Genomic DNA, 23,501 nt, shown 5'->3' with positions numbered 1-23,501 from the left:
CATTTTAAATATAAAAGCTAAATATGCAAACACACTAGTGCAGTCATTAGACGTGGACTGGGAATATATTTTAACAACATGCAAGTCTAAGCAACATAGCAACTTACATGAGATGCCTTAAACAGAGCAGGCCATCTGGCTTTAATGTCCTCTATGCTGAGCGTCTGGTTGATGATTTTGTGTCTTCTATGCACAAATGTTTTGGCCATTTTTTCTTGTATCAGTTTGTCATTGTCCCTTTTCTTTACTTCAGTGAGCAACTCAATCCTTTTGCGTTCTTGACTTTCTTCATCCTCTCCTGCTGGATAAGGGGGCAAGTAGTTTACCTCTGCTTTTCGGGGTTTTTTATATTCTTTGCAGACTTCTGATCAGCAGGCCTCTTGTGCTTTACTACATTGCATATCACCCCAGGAACACCAAAGCCTCGAAGTTTGGTGCGATAATTGGCCATCTTGTATTTGATGCTTTGTTGCCAGCCATAGTAACCAGAGAAGGAGCCAGGTTCCCTGAGACAAGGATATTTCTCAATGAATCCCTCAGCAACATCACTGATCTGTGCACTTGATGGATAGGCTGTATATGAATATACAGTTTCAGCCAATTTCTCCAGTATGTCTGCCTTGACCTTTGATGGCTCTGCATTTGACGCAGTCGACTCTGCACAAAATGCAGAGTCACAGTCAGTTGACGGTTGACCAGAGGTACTGCCCAAACTTTCATCAACTGGATACAAGTTAAGAGTAATCGGGGCAGTGTGAACAACCTTTATGGTGTCTTTGTGTTTAATTTGATCACATTTATTCAGGGTAAAGTAGTCTTCAAATTCTGAGTCCAGATACTGAAGACTGAAGTCATAATAAATTCCAAAGGTCTCCTTCACAACAGCTTGCAGCTCCTCCACAGTGTGTGGGATTCCTGACAGAAGAACCAGTTTTTCAATTCAATCATCAATTATTACTCTGAGTTTTGTCTCCATCTCTGTAAATATATACAAGTTCAAAAGCATCACAAGCAGAAGCCAACAGATATGACCAGACATACAATGCATGATATTCCATCAGAATAATTCAATTTTCGTGTTTTATTACAATGAACTAATAAATCTAAAAATGTCATTATTTCAAATTAAATCTCAATAAATTATATTTCTTTGTCTCTAAATGCAGAATGTAATTTTTATAAAACAATTTTAATATTTAAATATTTGTATATTACCAGAGTAATGTGCAATTTAAGTGTTATGAAATGTCACTTTATGTATTTATATGTAAATGTAAATAATATTATTTCAATGACCTAAAATGCACAACAAATGTGACGTTTCAGCGTAACCAAGCGTTTTCCTCCCACACTGTATGCAACCAAGGGGTACACATCACCAAGTTTCTGCTGTTCTAAAAGAGTCATTTTGCCAGTGTCCTCTAGTTGAAAAGACCTTAGATGCTCTTCAAACCAGGCAGCAAGTAATTTTACAATGAAATGTAGACCATTGTCCAAAATGGCCATCTGAACAATCTCAGCAAAGTCAGGCAGTCTGCCAGTAGAGCCATAAGACAAGATCATCCCAACAGTGTTCCATCCTTGTTCCATAGTAGGTAACAGTGTTGGCCAACTGCACAGTTGACAGAAGTGGTGACATTTTTCTTAAGGCCTCCTGTATGTCTGAATGTAGCACATCAATAGGCATTACAGATATTTTTGTGACCAACAAGGCTGGTTTTCCCACATCTGTATGCATGTGGTATGCCACCATCATCTGATGCCTTGTAGAAAGGGTCAACAACACATTTCTGACATTGTTAGTGTGCTTCAGAACTTGCTTGAAAAATCTGTGTTTAGCTTCGAAGCGCATTGTCCATACACCAACCAGAGGTCCATATTTTTCTATCAGTGCAGGATAGTGTTCCAAAATATGGTGTTTGGGTGTCGGTGTCTCTTCAGGAAAAACTGAAGAACTGGTCACAGTGTTCAGATATTTTAAAGTCAAGATATGCAATACTTTCAATTGTGTGAATAGGGGCAACCATCAATTCAACTATGTCTTTTAAAGTCTGAAGAATCTGCCATGAAAATATGAATACACAATGCTAGCTCCCTTGGCACTATGCCTTCAAAAATATCATGTAGTACATCTGGTGGGTACCCAGAGATAAAGTGAAAGTGACTCAATCTGTCAGTCAATGGACATGACCGCTTTACACCAAAGTAATGCACCAAATTTGGATTTTCTCTTACAGTTTGCACATCCAAAACATGGTCCTCCTTTGTCCGAGGTGGAAACACTCCAGTCCGCACTTCATTTGCCTGGTACTCTGAAGAATGTCCAAGACAAAATCTACAGAAGTAAGGTCCAGTGAAACTTTCAACTAGTCCACTGTGTGCACCCAAATTATCTACAACAACACAGTGTACAGTCCCTTTTAATGTTTTTCCCCACACTGGAAATGAAAACCCCTAGCTGTTCTAGAGTGGCAAGATCTTTCAAGAGTGGTTCCAAAATCGTTTTGTATTTAAACTGTTTTACATTAACAGCTTTGCAAAGTAAAGCTAGGTGTATTGATGTTAATGCAGACTGTAAGTGGGATGGCACATTTGCCAAAACCCAATAAACTGCTGTTATTTTGTTCTTTTACCTCAAAGTTCCTAATGGGTTACACACCTCAAAATCGTCAACATAAAGGATTATAGAAAGTCTTATTTCTAGAAATCATTTTTTATGTTAATACATTTTTTTTAGATATTTCTAGAAATCATTCTGCCTGATAAATGTACCATGGACAAAAATGGACAAAAATGGACAAAAATGTCCAGTATAGTTTGAAAATCTGGATAAGATTGCCTCTACATGTTTTGTTCTTCAGGAATTCCTGCAAAATGTTCAGAATAGGCACATATTGAAAGCTTTTGTTCTTTTGAGAATCAAAGATATATTCAACAGGGTCAATACACTGGAAAGTGTCCTTATAATACTTTCTTCTCTTAAAAGCTGAACCAAGAGGACCATCTGCTGCAAATGCTGTGTTAACGGGATGGAAGTTGCACAACTGTTCTACCAAATCAGTTATGATGGGCTCTTCAACAATGCATTTGTGAGACTTCACTGTCGAATCAAGTATGTTTCTAACAACTGCAACAGATGCGGAAGATAAAATGAACTGAAGATCTTCAACCAAGGCATCAATGCACTTCACTGAGGCATTGTAAATGCTTTCTAGCTTCAGCAGAAGTAAACCAACTTCGAAGAACTACATATGATTCACTTTCTGAATCACAATTTCAACTAGGATCATCACCATCATCAGCCTCAGGTGCATAAGCATGGTCAACAGTCTGGCTATGGTGACTCTCAAATATGTCTTGCTTAAAACCACTCAAAGAATATGACTTATGCTTTCTGCTTTTGTGTTTCAGAAATGTATTATATACACTGCTCAAAAAAATAAAGGGAACAACACAATATAACTCCAAGTAAATCAAACTTCTGTGAAATCAAACTGTCCACTTAGGAAGCAACACTGATTGGCAATCAATTTCACATGCTGTTGTGCAAATGGAACGGACAACAGGTGGAAATTACTGGCAATTAGCAAGACACACTCAGTAAAGGAGTGGTTCTGCAGGTGGGGACCACAGACCACTTCTCAGTACATATGCTTTCTGGCTGATGTTTTGGTCACTTTTGAATGTTGGTGTTAGCATGAGACGGACTCTACAACCCACACAAGTGGCTCAGGTAGTGCAGCTCATCCAGGATGGCACATGAATGCGAGCTGTGGCAAGAAGGTTTGCTGTGTCTGTCAGCGTAGTGTCCAGAGGCTGGAGGCGCAAGGAGGAACAGGAGGAAAACTGCCAGAGCCCTGCAAAATGGCCTCCAGCAGGCCACAAATGTGCATGTGTCTGCACAAACAGTTAGAAACCAACTCCATGAGGATGGTATGAGGGCCCAACGTCCACAGATGGTGGGTTGTGCTCACAGCCCAACACTGCGCAGGACACTTGACATTTGCCAGAGAACACCAGGTTTGGCAAATTCGCCACTGGCACCCTGTGCTCTTCACAGATGAAAGCAGGTTCACACTGAGCACATGTGACAGACGTGACAGAGTCTGGAGATGCCGTGGAGAGCGATCTGCTGCCTGCAACATCCTTCAGCATGACCGGTTTGGCAGTGGGTCAGTAATGGTGTGGGGTGGCATTTCTTTGGAGGGCCGCACAGCCCTCCATGTGCTCGCCAGAGGTAGCCTGACTGCCATTAGGTACCGAGATGAGATCCTCAGACCTCTTGTGAGACCATATGCTGGTGCGGTTGGCCCTGGGTTCCTCCTAATGCAGGACAATGCTAGACCTCATGTGGCTGGAGTGTGTCAGCAGTTCCTGCAAGATGAAGGCATTGAAGCTATGGACTGGCCCGCCCGTTCCCCAGACCTAAATCCAATTGAGCACATCTGGGACATCATGTCTCGCTCCATCCACCAACGTCACGTTGCACCACAGACTGCCCAGGAGCATGCCCAGGCATTGTAGGGAGGTCATACAGGCACGTGGAGGCCACACATTTTGACTTGTTTTAAGGACATTACATCAAAGTTGGATCAGCCTGTAGTGTGTTTTTCCACTTTAATTTTGTGTGTGACTCCATTTGATTTCCATTGATGATTTTTGTGTGATTTTGTTGTCAGCACATTCAACTTTCTACAGAACAAAGTATTCAATGAGAATATTTCATTCATTCAGATCTAGGATGTGTTATTTGAGTGTTCCCTTTATTTTTTTGAGCAGTGTATATTTGTGCGAAAGTCACATCCTTCAAAAGACAGTTTGATGATTCTTCAGATGATTTCCAATATGCAGAAAGTAATCCTTCTCTGTAGGACAACGAGCGCTGCAAACTAAACACTTTAAAGCATTGATGATTCCAGGCCTTGGACTTTCTTCAGCTGAATGGTATCCGGATAAATGTGTACGAAGGGCACCATGCATTTTAAAAGTGCAAGGACAACCGTGATATAGACATGGCTGGGTTTGTCCACGACCGAATGTTGCATGTTGTAGTCTGTAATGCTTTCGCAGATCCCCCTTTGTAGCAGACAACGATTTGCAAATCTTACACTGCCATCCCATAGGCCAAATCCTAAGGTAATAAGGAGAAAAAGTATTTTTCATTTAGTGTATAACTATTAATCTACACTTGTAACAGCAGTAATAATTAACCATGTGCCATGACAAGAAGACATTGAGCACCTTTAATTTTAGTATTTGTTGTGGTTTATTATGTTACATTAAAATGTATTTGGATGATTTAATGAATTTCCTCAGTTAGCTTTTTAAATGTTACATCATTACAACAAGACAATGTGATTAGCGTCACAACACAACATTTACTGAATGTGGCATCACAGCATATTTTATAATACATGACACATACCTGTTTGATTCATTTCAGCCAAAGACTCTTCCTGCATCTGGAAAGAAATAAATATTAGCTAATATTAACTCAGCTCGACAGTTTAATTATAATTTAAACACATAAGAGGAAACCTATCCGAAATAACTAAACCCACACTGAAATATTAAACTTGCTTGTTCACATGCAGTGGAAATTACATATTGCAGATTATTTCAAATTCATTTTTCCATACATTGCCATGCAAGTAGAAATATCTCAGAATTTTGAAAAGCTAGTCAAACACACTTCAGTCAGGAAAGTACAAAACCCCAACCCTAGAAACTATTAAATGAGATCCATTAACAATAAACAGCTGAACCAGGCACAAAAGTGTTCACAAAAACATTTTATGACCATTACCACATTGCAGTACTATTAAACAGGGTAGGAATGCTATTGTACTGTACAGTGCCACTTAAACACTCCAATAAAATAATCAAACGACTGTCCTTTACTGTCACGCCAAAAAGCGAGACTGAGATATGAATAAAGAATTAAACAGAACTAACACTGTATTATGTTGAGTGCTGTTTAGCTTTTCTGCAGCTCACATCAAGCAGGCTTTGTCTGTGCACACCATGTCAGTGATTTTTTTTCAATATGTATGTTAAAAAAGGAAACAGAAACTTTAACATGCAGTTTGAACTTAACATGCTAAGCTACCTCAAAGCCATTGCTAACAGTTTTCCTGTTAGCAAATTATGTAGCCACTATAGTGTTCTCATGTGTTTAGAAAGCCAGTCAATGCTACAGACAAAAATGTAACACATCATCCTGCATCACCTTAGTATGAACAGGTAAAGATAGTTGTATAATATATGGCTATCCTAGCCCGTTAGCCCGCTAGCCCATTAGCCCATTTTCCTTATGTTTTAGAGATAATGGGCATGGTGTAAATGTGTAGCTATAAAAAAGTTCAAATCAATCAGTATGAAACTAAATTCTTTGACTTACAGCAGGCAAAGTTAAATTATTGGTAAGTTGCAGTAACGCAACCTAATAGGCAGCTGCTACAACAACTCGTTAATTCCCTAACAATATTTAAAAAGGTCTTACCTTTCAAAAGTTGGAGGACAGCAGCTCCTAAAAAATGCGGTGTCTGGAGTCCAAGAGGTGAAAACTGGTCGGGTGGAAGTGTAAGCTAGTTGAAAACAAAGACCTCCTAATGAGTAAAATCTATCAACTCTCTGTATCCTTGCCATTACAGATAAAATATAAGTAAATTCTACTCAATGTGTCACAGCTAATTTTATTAAAGCATAATTGTGTAAAATACAATTAATAAACACATTAAATTTGATGAATTCAGCTGAGTTTGATTTTGAACTACATATATTCTTTTTTATTATGTATTGGTAACTTACAGTGTACTGGAATTCACAGTGGTTTGGTGGAGGAGGGATAATGAGCCAGGGCTTTTTTTTCAGGGTTTGGGCCTCTTTGTTCCAGTGAAGCATAATGTTGCTACATAATACAAAGACCTTTTAGGTCAATAGTTTAGGGTCCACCGCCTTCTGTACCAGCATGACAGTTCCCCTGTGCACAAAGCATAGTCCATAAAGACATTATTTAATGGGTTTGGTGTGGAGGAATTCCAGTGGCCTGCATCAAACTGTTCAGACAGTGGTTTTCAGAAGTCCTGAGTCCGTGCAGTGATTCCCAATACAGAATCGTGTCTGTTTTTAATGCTGTGCCGCCTGAGGGCCCAAAGATCACAGCCAGCCAATAGTGATTTTCAGCCTTGTTCCTTGCATTTCACCAGATTCTCTGAATCTTTTAATGTTATGTACTGCAGATGATGAAAAAGTTCTTTGATATTTTGTGTGGCAAAACATTATTCTTGAACTGTTGAACTATTTACCTGCAAAATATTTCACAGAGTGGTGAACCCTCCTCATCTTTACTTCTGAAAGAAGTGATTAATCTTAGTGGTTTCATTCTGTTTTCCATTACTTTATATAAAAAAACATTGCCCATTTTGTTCTCTGTACTTTTTCTACATTCTGTTCAAAATCTCCAACCTCAGGAATTTTACAGTAATCCACTTAGAGCACAATCTGTAGCAAAAAATACTGTAATACACCAGCATAGACATTTATTAGCTGCTTTTGAACATTTTTAATGTAAAAAGCCAATGTTTGCTGCTTCCATAAGCAAAACTAACAAGAATAGTGTTGAGGTTTTGAGTAGTGTTCACTTGCCTGAGAAATATGCTGATTTAAGTGCTGTGTCGGATCATAATTGATTATTAACTGCCATGATGGCAAATTTTCAATAAAAACTGTTCACACAAAGTAGCAGAACTTTCCATGATGACTGCTTTACTGTTTGTACCTGTCTTACTTGACAGAGATAGCCAGAAGGGTGACCACACTTTACAGAAGGGTAGTCCTGCACACCCTTGGCCACCCCTTGGCTACACCTCTGCTCACTAGCACCTTGGAAATCAGACTGATTAAAGAGGCCTTGCACAACAGTCAATGACTCATCAAGTCACACATTCTTGAAGGAAAATGTATTAGACTAGTGGGCAGGACTAGGAGCAGTACTAGTCTGATTTCTTGTGCTGCAGTAAAAAGTACATTTGCTACATTTGAAGTCTGAGCTTTGAGTTATTCTGTCTCTGCCCGTTTATAGAGACGTTACAAAGCATTATTTCAGGGCAGAGGTTGCAAAGTATGGAGACTTGAATGCTGATTAGAGCCATGAAAGCTCTATGATTGTTCTTTTATTTTATAAATAAGCCCAGAGGAAGACAGACTCCATTAAAGTGCAATTACCCCTGCACGTCTTTGGTAGAACAAGACCATTACTACTGCACCTTGCTATTCTTAGTCAGGAACAAAGGCAGTAACACTGTTTTCGAGCAACTGTGCGAGCTCTGACTCATCTAATGAGGGACTGCTCTTTCTTTGCTCTCATGCTGAGACGCCATTTGGAGATTTTATTGGCTTGCATCTCTACCCATTTCAAGTACAACATTCTAAGGGTTTGATGAGGATAAAACAGGACAAAATCATTTTAAAAACCAATTAAATAATCAGTCCAACTAATGTAAAAGAATGGATTAATCAAAGCATTGTTAAGCTCATCTTGAAAACTTGCAATGCCCGATCACTGTTAAATCAGCCCAGGGCTATGATCTTTATGCAGATACGGTACGAACCCACTGCAAACCACAATGACCACATCATCAAATTTGCTTGTGATACCACTGTAGTAGGCAATGATGCGAGACACAAACCACAGACCATTACACGAGGCTGTTCTCCGCTAAAGCTGTGTAGGAGGCTCTCTAGCTGTGAGGCTGTTGGCATCAAAATACTGACCAGCAGATTTAAAAAACATTTTTGCCCTCAGACTGTATGAATCATGAAATGGATAAAAAAAAAAAAAAAAACTCCAGCACACAAATCCCAATCCTACAATGCTGCGCATTCTTAACTGCTGTTGTTATATCCTGTTGGATGTATGCCTTACTGTTCTCACTATCCATAACTGTGTACTGTAGGCGAGTGTGGTCTTGACTGGCATGGTTTTAAGTGACGTATATCCCAACATTTTTGCTTTAAATCAACCCACAAATTTAAACATTCAGTGGCAACCAGGTGGCATTTTCAAATCCGTTAAACATTGGAAATGTTTAATTCCTTTTATCATTGGCTTGTATTGGAGAATAATAAAAAATATAATAAGAAAAATAAAACTGGGCCACTTTGCAAAGTTTAAAAATTTTTTTATTTGCTTATACTGAACATCACAATTCATTATAAACAATCTTGGCTTGTTAAAAGAAAACTTTGAAATCAATCAACTCCACCAACATCAGGACACAAATCTGCATTTGCTTTATATTGTCTTGCTAGCTAGCATTACTTCTCATTATGTTCAAATCAATATAGAGCTGCCATTTCTACAATGTAGCGGACTAACTACAATTAGCCCCTTAAAATCTCAGGCTTATTGCTATGGCTTGTTGTTCAGTAACTACAGGGACTTCAGTACAAACTGACTGAACTATTCCTAGGTTGTGGAATGAAACTGGCTGTTTAAATGGTTAAAACATTTTCACTATCTGTCTTTTGTCCCCACCTTAAAAGAGCTCTTGACAAAATGGAAGAATGCTGATAAAGAGGGCATCTGGATCATTCTACCAGTGCAGACCCACAGTAAATAAATAAATAAATAGTTGGACCTCAGATGTTAAGATATATTTAAATCCAAGGCATTTGTATTAAGCTAACTATTAACAAGATCATAATTTACATTGCCATGAGTAAGTGTGCGTGTGTGTGTGTGTGTGTGTATGTATGTATGTATGTGTGTGTATATATATATATATATATATATATATATAGGGATTTCCCCCTTTAACATTTGAGCTCCTCTCCTAGTTACTGCCTGCATCAATGATTGTAAAATGCAAAAATGTATCTGCCACACACACATGCAAAGCTGTGCTGTAGCACCTTACAGCAGGGTCCATACAGCACAGCCACAGAGCTGCTTCACATTTTCACCAGCTGTTGGTGGTCTTATTTTGTGCTAAGACACTATATGTGAACAGAGGCCATTCTGATGTGTGCTCTGCAGTGTGACTGTAGCAGTGGCCCTGTACGGCGAGCGCTCGCTCATATCTGGCTAGGGTGGAACATTCATAGCGCTCCATTAAATCCAGCACTTAAGGAATCCATAGTTCACACTGTTCCGAAGTACACACATGTACAGGGAACGCCGGCGGCTTCTACCAAAACACTCATTCCTGCCACTGTACTGCAAAATTGCTCAGTGTAACTCAATATAATATTTTTGTGTTATTACATTTTCCAAGCTCTACTGTACAGTCTAGCAGGACTGATCATTACTTTTCCATTTGCTGTTGAAAGGATCTCATATTACATTGTCTTAGTGGAAACACCTGAAAAACCTTGCTCCAAGAGTTATTGAGGCATGCAGCTGTGTGCAATAAATATGTTGTTGCTATGTCAAAACCTTAAATTTTTCATTTATTTTCTGTACATCATGAGAAAACACCAGCTGCCTTTAACATTGTTGGGAATATTTCATGACAAATAGACCAATAGAAATGTTTCAAAGTGATCTTACATGAAATCAATTTTACATTAAAGCAGAGCTATGTAAGATTTTTGTTGAAGAATGCTAATATATGGTGTGTGTGTGTGTGTGTGTGTGTGTGTGTGCACTGCTTTGGGTCACCCAGTAAAGCCAGAAATAGTAATTCAAAGGTAAGAGGAGTCAAGTCTGATTTGGCGGGAGTTTTTCTGACTACATAATCTGTCTTTACACCTTTACGTCCCATGTGCAGACTCAAAAATAATCTGGGTTGATGTTCAGGTCTCAATCAGTTCTCTTTTAATACCCTCCCAACTCACTCACAAACATCAAGATTGATCTGCTCAGGATGCATCTGAAGCACAAAATGTTCTTCCACATGGTGCTTCCACCAGAACATACATAGTGTAACATAAGGAGTCATGAATTTTTTATTTATTTATTTATTTTCCCCTTCTCCTTTATAAATATATTGTGCTGAGGGTTTTTGTGACCATGACGTTAAGTGGCTATGCTCTGGCACTACTAACTAAACATGCATCAGAAATTATTTAATTCTCATGAAGATCTGTGTAAAGTTAGTTTTGGAAGCCAAAACTCTCATCAGATATTCTGGCATGTTTTGTTGCTTAATGTGGCCAATAACTGCCTACTTTGACAGGGAAAGGCAGCATGACTGATATTCAGGGAGATTCACTTAAAAGATGCCCTGAATATTCTGTAATAACCCGCTAGGGAGAAGCAATCTGAACGAAACAATGTGCAATGTGCTCCTCACTACATGGAGCTTCGAATAAGCCAGGATGCCTCTGCATCGGAGCAATGAGGTAGGTGCCGGACAGCCGTCACAACGTTTTAAACCTCCATTTGCAACTTCCAGGTGCAGACCCCCATACCACTTCATGTTTCTGGCAGAAAACGGAGATCACTTCCAGCATCGAATGCAATGCAATCAATTACACAAAGGTCAAGGTATGTAGTGAATTTTTGGTTCAGATTTCTTCGTCCTAATGGGAGTTACAACAGAATATTCTGGGCCTCTTTTAAGTGTATCTTCCTGTACAGTATAAGCAATGACAGACCATTTTTTGGATGCACATCAAACTGAGTAATATTTTATCTATTTACAAGCATTTCATAGCTTTTCAACACTCTTTTCTGTGTGTGTGGGGGGATGCAAGTAAAATATAAAAATATTGTATCCTGTCGTGTTTATGTGCAGCTGCTGAATAACCAAAACAGATCCAGTTAAAGGTTCAACTATTGCTTTTTTTGTTGACATGGCTCCAACATGGAAAGTCAGGTCTCAATGAAAAATTCAAATTGCCCATTAGTAATTACTTGACTTGTGACTTTAGCAAATCATTTCTAACAGTGGGAAACAAACATGCCCCCCACAACAAGCAAAGAATAAGAGACAGATCAAGTCCCTGCTTCACTAGTAAAGTTTCCTCATTGTTTAAAGCCAGAAATAAAGCTTGGTCCACTGCCAGACGCATGGGTAAGAAAGACCATTTTCTTATGTTCAGACAACTAAGAAATAGATGTACCTCTGCATTTAGAAAGGCCAAATCAGATTATCTCATCCTGGTTACCAGCTCTACAAACACTCAAAACTTTTGGAAAACTGTAAAATCCTTTAAAAACAACTTCCTCTACCCTTCCAACCAGTGTTATAGTTGATGATCAGCTGATATCTGATCAGAAGGAAATCTGTAGAACTTTTAACACACATTTTGCTGTAGCTGGTCACATTTTTGAAAATACTGACTCAAATCTGCTTTTAGGTCAAACCAATATCAACTCTATTGTTACCCAGAGTCATGGTCTCTTTATACTCCAGCCCTTCTCTCCAAACATAGTAGCTAAATCTCTATTAATCTATTATTAATCCACAAAAAATTACTCGTGGGGTTTGGCTGATCTAGCAGCCCCAATTATTTTAGAATACATAATATACAGTATCTCTCAAAAATGAATACACTCCTCACATTTCTGCAAATATTTTATTTTGAGGTGCCATGCTAACAGCCCTGCTCCCCATTCACACCTGGAATCTTGTAAAGCTAACAAGTCACATGACAACAGGGAGGGACAACGACACAATTGGGCACAATTTGTACATGTTCACTGTGAGGTGTTCTCAGTGTTGCCAGATATTTAGACATTGATGGCTGTGTGTTGAGTTATTTTCAGAGGACAGTAAATCTGTACTGCTATACAAGCTGTACACTGACTACTTTAAGTTATATCCAAGTTTCCTTTCTCACACAGCACCATCTCTGCTAACACACAGGTTTTAAATGATCTCTATATGACCATAGACCGGAAGAAGCATTGTGCTGCCATTTTTACTGATTTTATCAAAAGCTTTTGATACAGTTGATCAGTTTTTTAAAAATTGTATTTAATAGAACTTACAAAAGATTGGCTTTGATACAAACACACTAAAATAGACCCCAAATTACCTTTCAGACAGACAATCAGACAATAATCCATAACACTGAGTAGCGACAAGTACGATTTTTTCACCACTATATATATATATATATATATTAACTTGCTGCCTCTGCCTCAGACTGCAAAGTACACATATACAGATGTCACAGTTTTATACTGTTCAGCTAAATCTGTTCATGCTGCAATAAGAAAACTACAATGCTCATTTAATGCTCTACAGGTTGCTTTGGGTAAACACAAACTGGTTTTAAATGCAACAAAAGTTCATGCTGTTTTCCAGATCTACTAATACTGATTTTAATACTATAAATATCACTACCCTGATGGGATCTAACATTGAAATAGTGATAAAGTAAAGTATCTTGATATATGGCTTGATGATACTCACTTTAATAAGTGAGTATCACCATATTAATAAACTGGTTGGCAAATGTAGACAGAAGCTTGGTTACCCCTATAGAAATAAATCTCGTTTCCCCATGTATGCAAGAAAAAGAATTGTTGAGGCAACCTTGCTATACGTCATGGACTACGGTAATGTACTTTACAAACACGCATCTGCCAGTTCCCTCAAACCACTGGACACTGGACTATCTCTCTACACTGAGGTTCATTATTGGAGACCCTTATAACACTCATCACTGCCGACTGTATGAGAAGGTTGGTTGGCCCTCACTTGCAACACAGTGAGAAACACACTGGTTTATTTTTATTTATAAAACATTCTCCGGTCATATGCCAGAATGTAGTACTTCAAAGATGTCTGTTTAAAGATGGCATTTATCAGACTCATTCCAGTTGTTGGATTACATGCCAGGTACTGAGGGTTTTTACTGAACTGGGAAAATCTGCTTTTAGTTACAGTGACCCAGCGAGCTGGAACTCAGTACAAGAAACACAAAAGCTCAGCTCGCTGGTGTCACTCATCATCATCGTCATCATCATCATCGTCGTCGTTCACCGCTTAATCCAGATAGGGTCGCGGTAGCAGTTGGAAGATGACCCTGTCCCCTGCAACTTCCTCATTCCCAGGGACCCCAAGCCACTCCCAGGCCAACTTGGAGATGTAATCCCTCCAGCAGGTCCTAGGATGACCCCGGGGCCTTATCCCGGTAGGCCGTGCCTGGTACACCCCCACCGGGAGGGCATCCAAATCATGCCCGAACCATCTCAGCTGGCTCCTCTCAATGCGGAGGAGTAGTGGCTCTACACCGAGCTCCTCCTGGATGGCCGAGCTCCTCACCTCCTCAGTCAACTCTTACGCTCTAACCACCTCCACTCTGCCTGCAACTGTTTTACCTGATTTTTTTTTATACCATTATTATGTTATACTTATTTTATTTATTTATTTATTTATAATTATTTTATTATTTGTCATTTTAATACATTTTTCATTTTACTTTTTGATGTTATTCTTCTTTTCTTTTATTTTTATTCAATTTGAGTTTATTAACTTATACAATTTAGCTACATTAATTATTGTTTTATTTTTTAATTGTATTTTATGTATTTTTTTATGTTTCTTTTTTATAGATTAATAACTGACTCAACCTGTTTCTTTTTATTATTAAATTTACTTTTATTATTTGATATGTTCGTACACATAATCAGTCCCACATTCTGTATCTGTGTATTATTCTGTGTTGGTAAGGATGTGGCTGAAAAGGCCAAGATAGCATGGCCTCTGCCTGAGGCCCAGAAACAATGAATAAGTACTTCTGTGACAAACTAAAATTTTGACACGTTGTCCACCAAAAGGAAAGGGGCTGTGTCGAAGACAGCAAGTCTGTATCAGCATCCAACTGTGTACAAGTTAGCATTAGCTCATTAGCTCCTGTAAAGAAGCAGCTTCCTTTACTCAACCAAAAAACCCAACCAATTTCTCTTAGTGATTATCAATAAAAAAAAAAAATTTTAAATGCTTCCAATTTTTTACAGAGTGCTATCATCTAAAAAAGTAAGCCTGCAGTCCTATGTCGGTTTTGGTCATTTGACCATTAGTTTTGGCTGTTAGTCTTTCTGTTGTTGATGTATTCTTCCCTGTGGTTAACTAGAAGTTTGTTCCTCACTCATTCTTAGGGATACGGAAATATCCAAAACGCTGCTAGTCTCGCTAAGACATGATGAAGTAAAGAGTAAAGTTCAATCATCATGTTCAATCAGTCTAAGCTTGGCATGAAACAAATTGTAGCATGTTTGGGCTCTTATTCTAAGGCAGGGCTAGCCCACTGGCTATTTGTTTATTTGTGAGACAGGAAGAACAGAAGTGAGAGCTGAGAGAGCGCTGAGAGAGGCAGATGTTCGTCTGGACTCTCTTTATAATTCTCAAGGTTCTCTTTATGTATGATGTGGCTGGGTCCGACTTCAGCCTTTTAATAAAGCACAACAAACTGCACATAAGCTGCGTCTTCTCTAGCAGTGACTGCTACAATATGATCCAAGTTGATACTTGCCAGGCTATTGGAGACGGACCATTGGAAATGCAAGCACCTAGATTGCTCCAATGAGGGTTGCATGGTTTTAATTACTTTTTGCAGCAGCAGCATATGATGACAGTTTTATGATAATAAAGCAACAAGTTGTTAAACATATACTTTCTTAAGTCTGTTTTTGGAGTCTAAACAATGAATGGAGTCTATCAGAAGAAAGGCTTGGAACACAGCATTTCTCAATCACTGCAGCTACTGCAGCTAGACTGCAAAGTAGGAATAGTATGTTATGAGCTGAATAGAAATATTAAGCAATTTGAAATACGTTACTAATTTGGGCATTGTTTTTTGTTTGAAAATGGAATTACATCAAATTGCAATGACTTCTGAACTTCTGACTTCTGCTTGTAATGGCAGCCTTTACGCTGACTATATCTTTACTCCTCCTAAGGTTCCTCTAACAAACATCTGTGTTATATTATCAAGAGTGTAGGTTTCTTTGAAAGAGTAGTGATGGCTGAATACTGAATACAGAATACATTTTGTTACAAATGTAGTAACACATTTCATTACAGTTCATTTAAAATTCAGATACAATATTTGCCACAAAACACCTGCACAAGTTCAGTACAACACTAATGCTAAGCTTATCACTCATGAACATGTCCACTACTAATGAGACTGTTCAGTTTGATCATCCATCAAAGGAGTTTAGTAACACAAAGATTTATAACTGATCATCACATTGATTTATCAGTCTACTCAGGCTTTGGTAGAGCTCAGTAACACTGAGATTAATAACTGATCACATTGGTTTATCAGTCTACTCAGGCTTTAGCGACAGCTCAGTAACACTGAGATTAATAACTGATCATCACATTGATTTATCAGCCTACTCAGGCTTTAGCAGAGCTCAGTAACACTGAGATTAATAACTGATCATCACATTGATTTATCAGCCTACTCAGGCTTTAACAACAGCTCAGTAACACTGAGATTAATAAGTGATCACATTGGTTTATCAGTCTACTCAGGCTTTAGCGACAGCTCAGTAACACTGAGATTAATAACTGAAAATCACATTGATTTATCAGTCTACTCAGGCTTTAGCGACAGCTCAGTAACACTGAGATTAATAACTGATCATCACATTGATTTATCAGCCTACTCAGGCTTTAGCGACAGCTCAGTAACACTGAGATTAATAACTGATCATCACATTGATTTATCAGCCTACTCAGGCTTTAGCAACAGCTCAGTAACACTGAGATTAATAACTGATCACATTGATTTATCAGTCTACTCAGGCTTTAGCGACAGCTCAGTAACAGAGATTAATAACTGATCACATTGATTTATCAGTCCACTCAGGCTTTAGCAGAGCTCAGTAACACTGAGATTAATAACTGATCATCACATTGATTTATCAGTATATTCAGGCTTTAGCAGAGCTCAGTAACACTGAGATTAATAACTGATCATCACATTGATTTATCACCCTACTCAGGCTTTAGCAACAGCTCAGTAACACTGAGATTAATAACTGATCATCACATTCACTTCAACAGTTATTCACATTAATTCAACGTGACCGCTGGATTGACACCTACAGAGACCAGACTGTTTATTGTTACTGTGCCTTTTAGACAGATATAAGATAAGAGCTCTGTTTTTATTAGCTGCCCTGTACTGTGCCCCCAATCAAAAAGCACTTGGGGCTGAAAAACTCTCTATAACTTCAACATAGAGTTGGTAGAGCTAAACAGCTGGAGGCTGAACTGGTAGGCCTATGTAAATTAGTTGTTTTTTTAGACATCACAGAAAAAATGAATATATGCCCTTGCTGCTGTTTTATATTAACTTGAATCATTAGGCAAAAAGGTTTTTCACCCAATTCAGCCCCCCCAATTTAGCTATTGCCATTTTCCACCTTTTTTCGAATTGCTACTAATACAATATCACAAGACAGTTCAAAGTGCTTGGAGAACAATGCTAATTATTAATTCAGTTACACAGTTAACAGATGCCTGTGTTGGCTAGGTGATGTGAGGAAAAGGAGGACCATCCTAGCCACCCAAAGACAGCAAGACCAACTATGCTTTCTTGGACTCGTGGCCACAGATGGCTGTGGCATCACCTGGGATTGAACTCATGGTCTCCACTTGGAAGCCATAGCAAGTATGAGAAACAGCAGCACTATGTGATCCGGGAGATGTTCCAAATAATTTAAATTTATTGGAACAAACAAACCATGCCCGTCCTCCTAAGCTTTATATAGTGGCATGCGTTAGAACCACTTAGGAAAGGCACTATTATTTTTGAGAGCAAGGAGGATGGGCATGGGCATATATGGCTCCCATCTGTGCATGTGAGCATGTGACACATTGGAACTCGATGACCGACTTGCAGTTTGAACAGGCAGTGAATTTGTTTGATTTACCTCTTCCAAAGCAGGGCAGGTTGGAGCTTCCCCTGCACTTCTTCAGACTGGCCTCTGCAGAGAGGGAGCAGGAGAGAGGATGCTCGCACTTCTTGCCTGTCCATCCCTCTTTACAGTCACACCTCCCACAGTTACACTGACCGTGACCTTCAGAGATGGGAAGAAAAAAAAGGGAAAACAACACAGAGCAAGATTTAGTGTCCTCAAAGGATGAGGGATCAGCTCAAACTGTGCCTGAAGCTGCTGTGGAGACTGGCACAGATAATCCCACTGTGTGTGGGTGTGTTTGTGTGTCTCTGAATGTGTGGGTGTGCATGTGTTTTTGAAAAACACAACTAACGAGGCGAGTTCAGTGCTAATGCAGAGCTCCAGTGGCCTACGAATGAACAAAAGAATGCTCTGAAAGAGCACTTCCCTGGCTGGGCAAAAAAAATGCCATTCCAACAAGCACACACAGTCCACCGAGTTATTCCTCAGTATTAGAAACAGATGTCCGTGCGTGTTTCGTGTTTGCCTTATGTTCGTGAGCTCAGGCTAATCTGGCAGGTCTCTATTTACTAAAGGGGAAATATGGGTGGGGGAGTGTCATGAGGACAGCACACAGTTCCACCCAGAATGTTTCAGCCAAGTCAGCATTTCCACTGCTGGACTACGTTCAGGGTACATGTACAAACCATAATAATATTGACTTACCAAACCACAAGATATTTTGGCCACATCACATGCTACAGCAATAAAAACGAATTAAAGGAACAGTTCGGCAAGAAATCAAATTTATACAATTTTCCACTTAATCCAGATGCAGCCGATCAGCTAAGACATGTTTGGTGTCCAAAATTTGCTTCTTTAGTTTAGTGCTGGAGCTACAAGGCTAACATCGCTAATAAGCACTAGAAAGCAATAGTCACCTAAACATTTCCATAAATATTACATTGAGGTTGCACAGACTTGTCAGTTTGGTTCAGAGGACAGCATGTCTTCTGTGAACTATAAAAATGAACAAAACTTCACTGTATAGCTGAATGCTGAGGGCAGCTATCGTAGACAACAGGTATTGTACCAAATCCTGGATCTCCCACCAAATCTCCCCTCTGCATGTTTGTACATCATTACTTAACAATTCTACATGGTTTTAGGTGCATGTGTAATGATTTAGGCATAGAGTTAGCATGATACTAATTGATGTACAAAAGTTTCCATTACTTGTTGCCTTGTAGCTCCGATGGGAAACTAATACCGAAGCACACTTTCGGATGCATCTCTGGGCTGTTCAACTATATTTGGCGTTAGAATTAAAAAGTAAAAGTTTGATCTTTTACTAATCACTTTAAGTGAACCACAGAAGAGAGTTAAAGGCATAAGGAAGTAAAGATAATGTAAAGCAGCTGTTTTTACCAGAGCAGAAATCGTCAGAGTATCTGTCATATGTTGCGTGGCAGCTTCTCTCGTCGCACTCGCAGGTGTCTCCATGGATGTCACCCCAGTCACCTGATGGGTCTACATCATAGCAGGTACATTCTCCACATACACAGGTCCCTAGCAAGACAATTCATAAAGAGAGGTCATCTTTAGTTAGTGCAACTAAACCAAACCCAACAGACATGAGCTGTTTTGCTGAGTGTCACTTTCCCCACAAACAAAATTTGCAACTTTCCCACAACCACAAATGTACAGCGCTAATTAGCTTCAGACAGTCCTGCCTAACTAATAACATACTTGCCTCTGATTTAAACTGTATTGTGTTGTTAAAGACTATGAAACGGACTTGCTTATATGGTTTCTGACACAACAACATGCTCTTATCTATGAAAAAAAGGGACAAAAAACATTGCATTGCTAAAAACAGCAGTAATCTTGAAGATGGAATGGTCATCATTTTTATAGATCAGTTTTTTAAAGTATCACGTTTCCATTAGAGCTTCATGTGGATTAAGACAAGTGTGTGAAGCTTTAGGTATGCTATTTGCATGATGCCAAAGAATGATGACAAGCTTCAATTAGCCTACAGTATGTGTTAATTACATTATCCTTAGAGCTTTGATACAAAACTACAGAAGCAACCTTCATAACCGAGCATGAATAAAGTTTTCTTACTGAACTTATAGGACTGATATATGTAAATGATCTCTCTTCTAATTGGCTTTCCTGTATTAAACTTCATAGAAAAAGAGATCTGGTCTGCAACATACCTTATAACTTCAGCATGAATGAGTGGAGCTAAACTCAAAACAGGCTGCTTTTGCAGTTTCATTTTCATATATAGGCAGTGTGGAAGTTGGAGCGAATGGTGAGTCTTAAAACTCATTTATTTCAAAGACACTTTTGGTTTTCCATGATATGGGCCTTTAAGCAAGTGTATTAGGGCTTGCTGCCTGAAAGATGTCACCATAATTGAAGTGTTGCTGAAGGTGAGAGGCGGCTTCGCCTCAGGCTTCGGATCCTCTGGAGTGACTCCAGCTAACAGTAAACGGAGCATGCATGGAGAGAGCCTGACAAGAACACCTACTGTCAGATTGAGCTGCTTGGTTGCAGTGCTGGGGACAGAGCCAGGGGAAGCACCTCCACTCTGACGCACCCGCGCCAGGCCAGCAACACAAGCTGTACTTGTGGAAATCCCATTTTCTCTTATCTGCTCCAGCGTGGGGAGAGCACACAGAGAGCATCGCCAAATGGCAGCCTCCTCTCACTGCTAAGGCTACCACCAGCCCTAAACCTCTCACCTCATGTATGCTTATGTAGTTCACTTTCTTTTTTACTTATGTATTAATCTCATTTCTTGTTTAGAAGAGATAATGAATGTCACCTTATTTTGGCATAATTTTGAGATCAGAAGATGAATATTAGATTATTAGATGATAGATCAGAATTTCAGCTTTTATTTCTGGATATTCAGCAGAAGTGTAGAACATGGAACCGTTTGATTGAACCTTCCCATGTTCCCTTCCCCAAAGAAACTACCGGTGTACTAATAACCAGAATTCTAACAGGTCAACCAAGGAAAAGGACTGCAGTTGATGATAGAAATGCTGTGAAAAACCTGAACAGTCAGTCAATGATCACCCACAACCTCCATAGGGCAGACGTAAATGTTTTATGGACAGATGAGACCAAGTTTAACCTCTACCAATGTGGTAAAAAGGCCAACTGTGCCAAAATAAAACATCTGCTCATGATCCAAAACATCCAAGCAACATTGATCAAGCATGGTGGAGGTAGTGTCATGGCTTGGGCTTGCATAGTTGCTTCTGGAAATGGGATCATCTTAATTGATGATGTAACTCATGAAGGTGGCAGCAGAATGTCTACAGAAAGCTTCTGTCTGGCAATTTACAGGGAAATTAATCCAATTTGATCAGGAGGAGCCAAAACATACTGCCAACACAACAAAGGACTTCGGCATTGTAAAAAGTCGATGATTTCTGACTGGCTAAGTTGATCACCAGATCTTAACCCAAAAGAGGATTCATTTCACCCATTGAAGAGGAGGCAGAGGGCTCAAACCCAAATGTCCTCTGTCTATAGCATAAACAAAAGAATTGGCCTTGCTATTCAAACCCTTTCAGAGGAGATTGTATCAAACTTACAAAATGTAACATAAAGATAATGTATATACAAAATGCATGTCTATCTTATTTGCAAATAATTAAAAGATTTGACTGAACAAGATGTCTTAAGATTAAATAGCTGAATAAAGAATATGTAAAATACCATTTCTGTCTGCTTTGAACATCCAAAAGTTGAGTTTTTTTTCTTCAAAATCATCGATGGAATATATTTCTATGATGAAAATATAAATGATTAACAACACTGGAAGTAAACTGAATTTTCTTCTTTGTAGGTGAACAAGCAAGTCAGCGATTATAATTTTTCAAATTGTGTTTGAATCTATTTTTCATTGTGGCAGTTGTATAAAATTGTTTTATACGATGAAAGCTTCAGTTGTGCTGCACATTATATCTCAGAACAGCTGCCTTTAATAAGAAATGTGATTGTTTTCACAGCAAGGGTTTCTCAACATTCCAATGTCACCCCTTTCTAGCAGCTCAACATTTCAAATCAGAACATTTCACTCACAGAGAGCCAACAGTATCCTAGTTAATCAGATACCAATTATGTGGGAAAATATTTTGTTTCATTTTCTTAATGAAAAGTCAACTTTTTTCATTCTGCTGTTGAAATGGCCACTAGGGGGCATGCAGAAAGAACTAACAAAACAAAATTGTTTTTATCAGTCTTTGATCAAAGTGTAGCGACTTTTTCACACCTCAAAAACAAGAAATATGCTGCTGGCGAAAGGGAAATATGTTGTTAATCCTGGTTGATGTGGACTGTACTCAGTGTACTTACATGCTTATTCTGGATGTGATTTATAAAGTACACTGTCTATCTTTTTCATATCACATATTTTTGCCTTTTTAGTGAAGCTTTTACAATGTCTTACACCAACCAACCATGTATAATGTTCGAAACCGATATTAATGCGAAGCGTTGGACGCTTATGTATTCTATTTGAATGGCAAGCTATTTCTGAGATTGAGAGGTTGGCTGGCTAAATGTGAAAGTGAGGTTGGCATTTAACAAGATAGCAGTGATCCACTGAGAGCAGTCAATTGCATAGCAGAATGGGTAATTGAAGGCTGGAAATGGAATACAGAACACTGAAGAGGCTGCAGAGTGGTGAAACGCTTCAGTACTGCTATGCGCACTGAAACAAACAAACGTGTGCTCTTTTGAAGAGCACCACCTTCATCCTATTTCTTCTTTGTCTGTTTAGAGCTTTGAGAGTTTTTTTAGAAACTCCACTCTTTAAAGCAGGGAGTCTTTACATCTCCAAAACATCTGAGTACACCTGAGTTTGAGCTCTATTCAAACTGGTCTCTGATGAGTTGGGATGCAGCACTAGATAAAAGAATGAAAGTTTCAAATGTTGCTGCTTCTTTTGTGATGAATTATATGTGGTAAGCTTTTATTTCAACACACATTTAATGCTGTTTAGTGTACTACAATACACAATATGTCTGAATTCAGACACTTGAAAGCACACCCATTACTGATGTCCAGATCACATCTTCATAGAAAAGCACTGGAGCAGCTGTACATGTGCCTAAGGTCACTGTGCCCAATGCCACTGCTTTAGCTAGAGGGGTATAAAGCCCCTGAGCAATTCATCAGTGGAACTGCATTATGAAGCTCTTTCAAGCACTTTTGGAATGAGTTGCAGTGGCCTTTGTGATGCAGAACTCTTCATTTAACACAAGTACCTGACCTCACTGATGCTCTTGAATGGCTGAATACAATCTAATCCTCACAGCAATGTTCCAACATCTCTTGTGAAGCCTTCTGATAAGAGAGACTGTTACTGCAGCAAAAGGCGAGGACACACTCCCTATTAATACCCATGACTTCAGAAGAAACAGATGAGACATATTAGTGTATTACTGATTAGCTTACCAGCTATTCTAAGACCTGTATGTCTAAAATATGTCAGATATATTACTGTTAACCCCTGCGGGAGTTAAGCTGGAGAAAAAAGTGAGGTAGCTCTGTCTATGCGGAGAATAGTAGTAAAGTTTGAGCAAGTCTAGCACAGAAAAGTACTCTCTTACATTTCATCTTTCTTCACGTTTAGACAGAGATTTTTCCTTTGCCACTG

At 38.9% G+C, this 23,501-nt stretch overlaps 1 protein-coding gene across 1 annotated transcript in view; it reads right to left on the bottom strand.

Annotated features, from left to right (window-relative positions):
• The window catches only part of itgbl1 (integrin, beta-like 1), a 123,742-nt gene that overhangs the window by 56,446 nt on the left and 43,795 nt on the right, over positions 1-23,501 (bottom strand). The window contains exons 6-7 of the mRNA XM_017720924.2: positions 19,244-19,384; positions 17,849-17,995 (exon numbers count right to left, since the gene is read on the bottom strand). Of these exons, the coding sequence (XP_017576413.1) occupies positions 17,849-17,995; positions 19,244-19,384 (288 nt within the window). The remainder of the gene's footprint in view (positions 1-17,848; positions 17,996-19,243; positions 19,385-23,501) is intronic.

This window comes from Pygocentrus nattereri, chromosome 6 (assembly GCF_015220715.1).
Source record: "Pygocentrus nattereri isolate fPygNat1 chromosome 6, fPygNat1.pri, whole genome shotgun sequence".
In the NCBI taxonomy this organism is placed as follows: Eukaryota; Metazoa; Chordata; class Actinopteri; order Characiformes; family Serrasalmidae; genus Pygocentrus; species Pygocentrus nattereri.
This window is presented reverse-complemented; position numbering and strand designations above follow the sequence as displayed.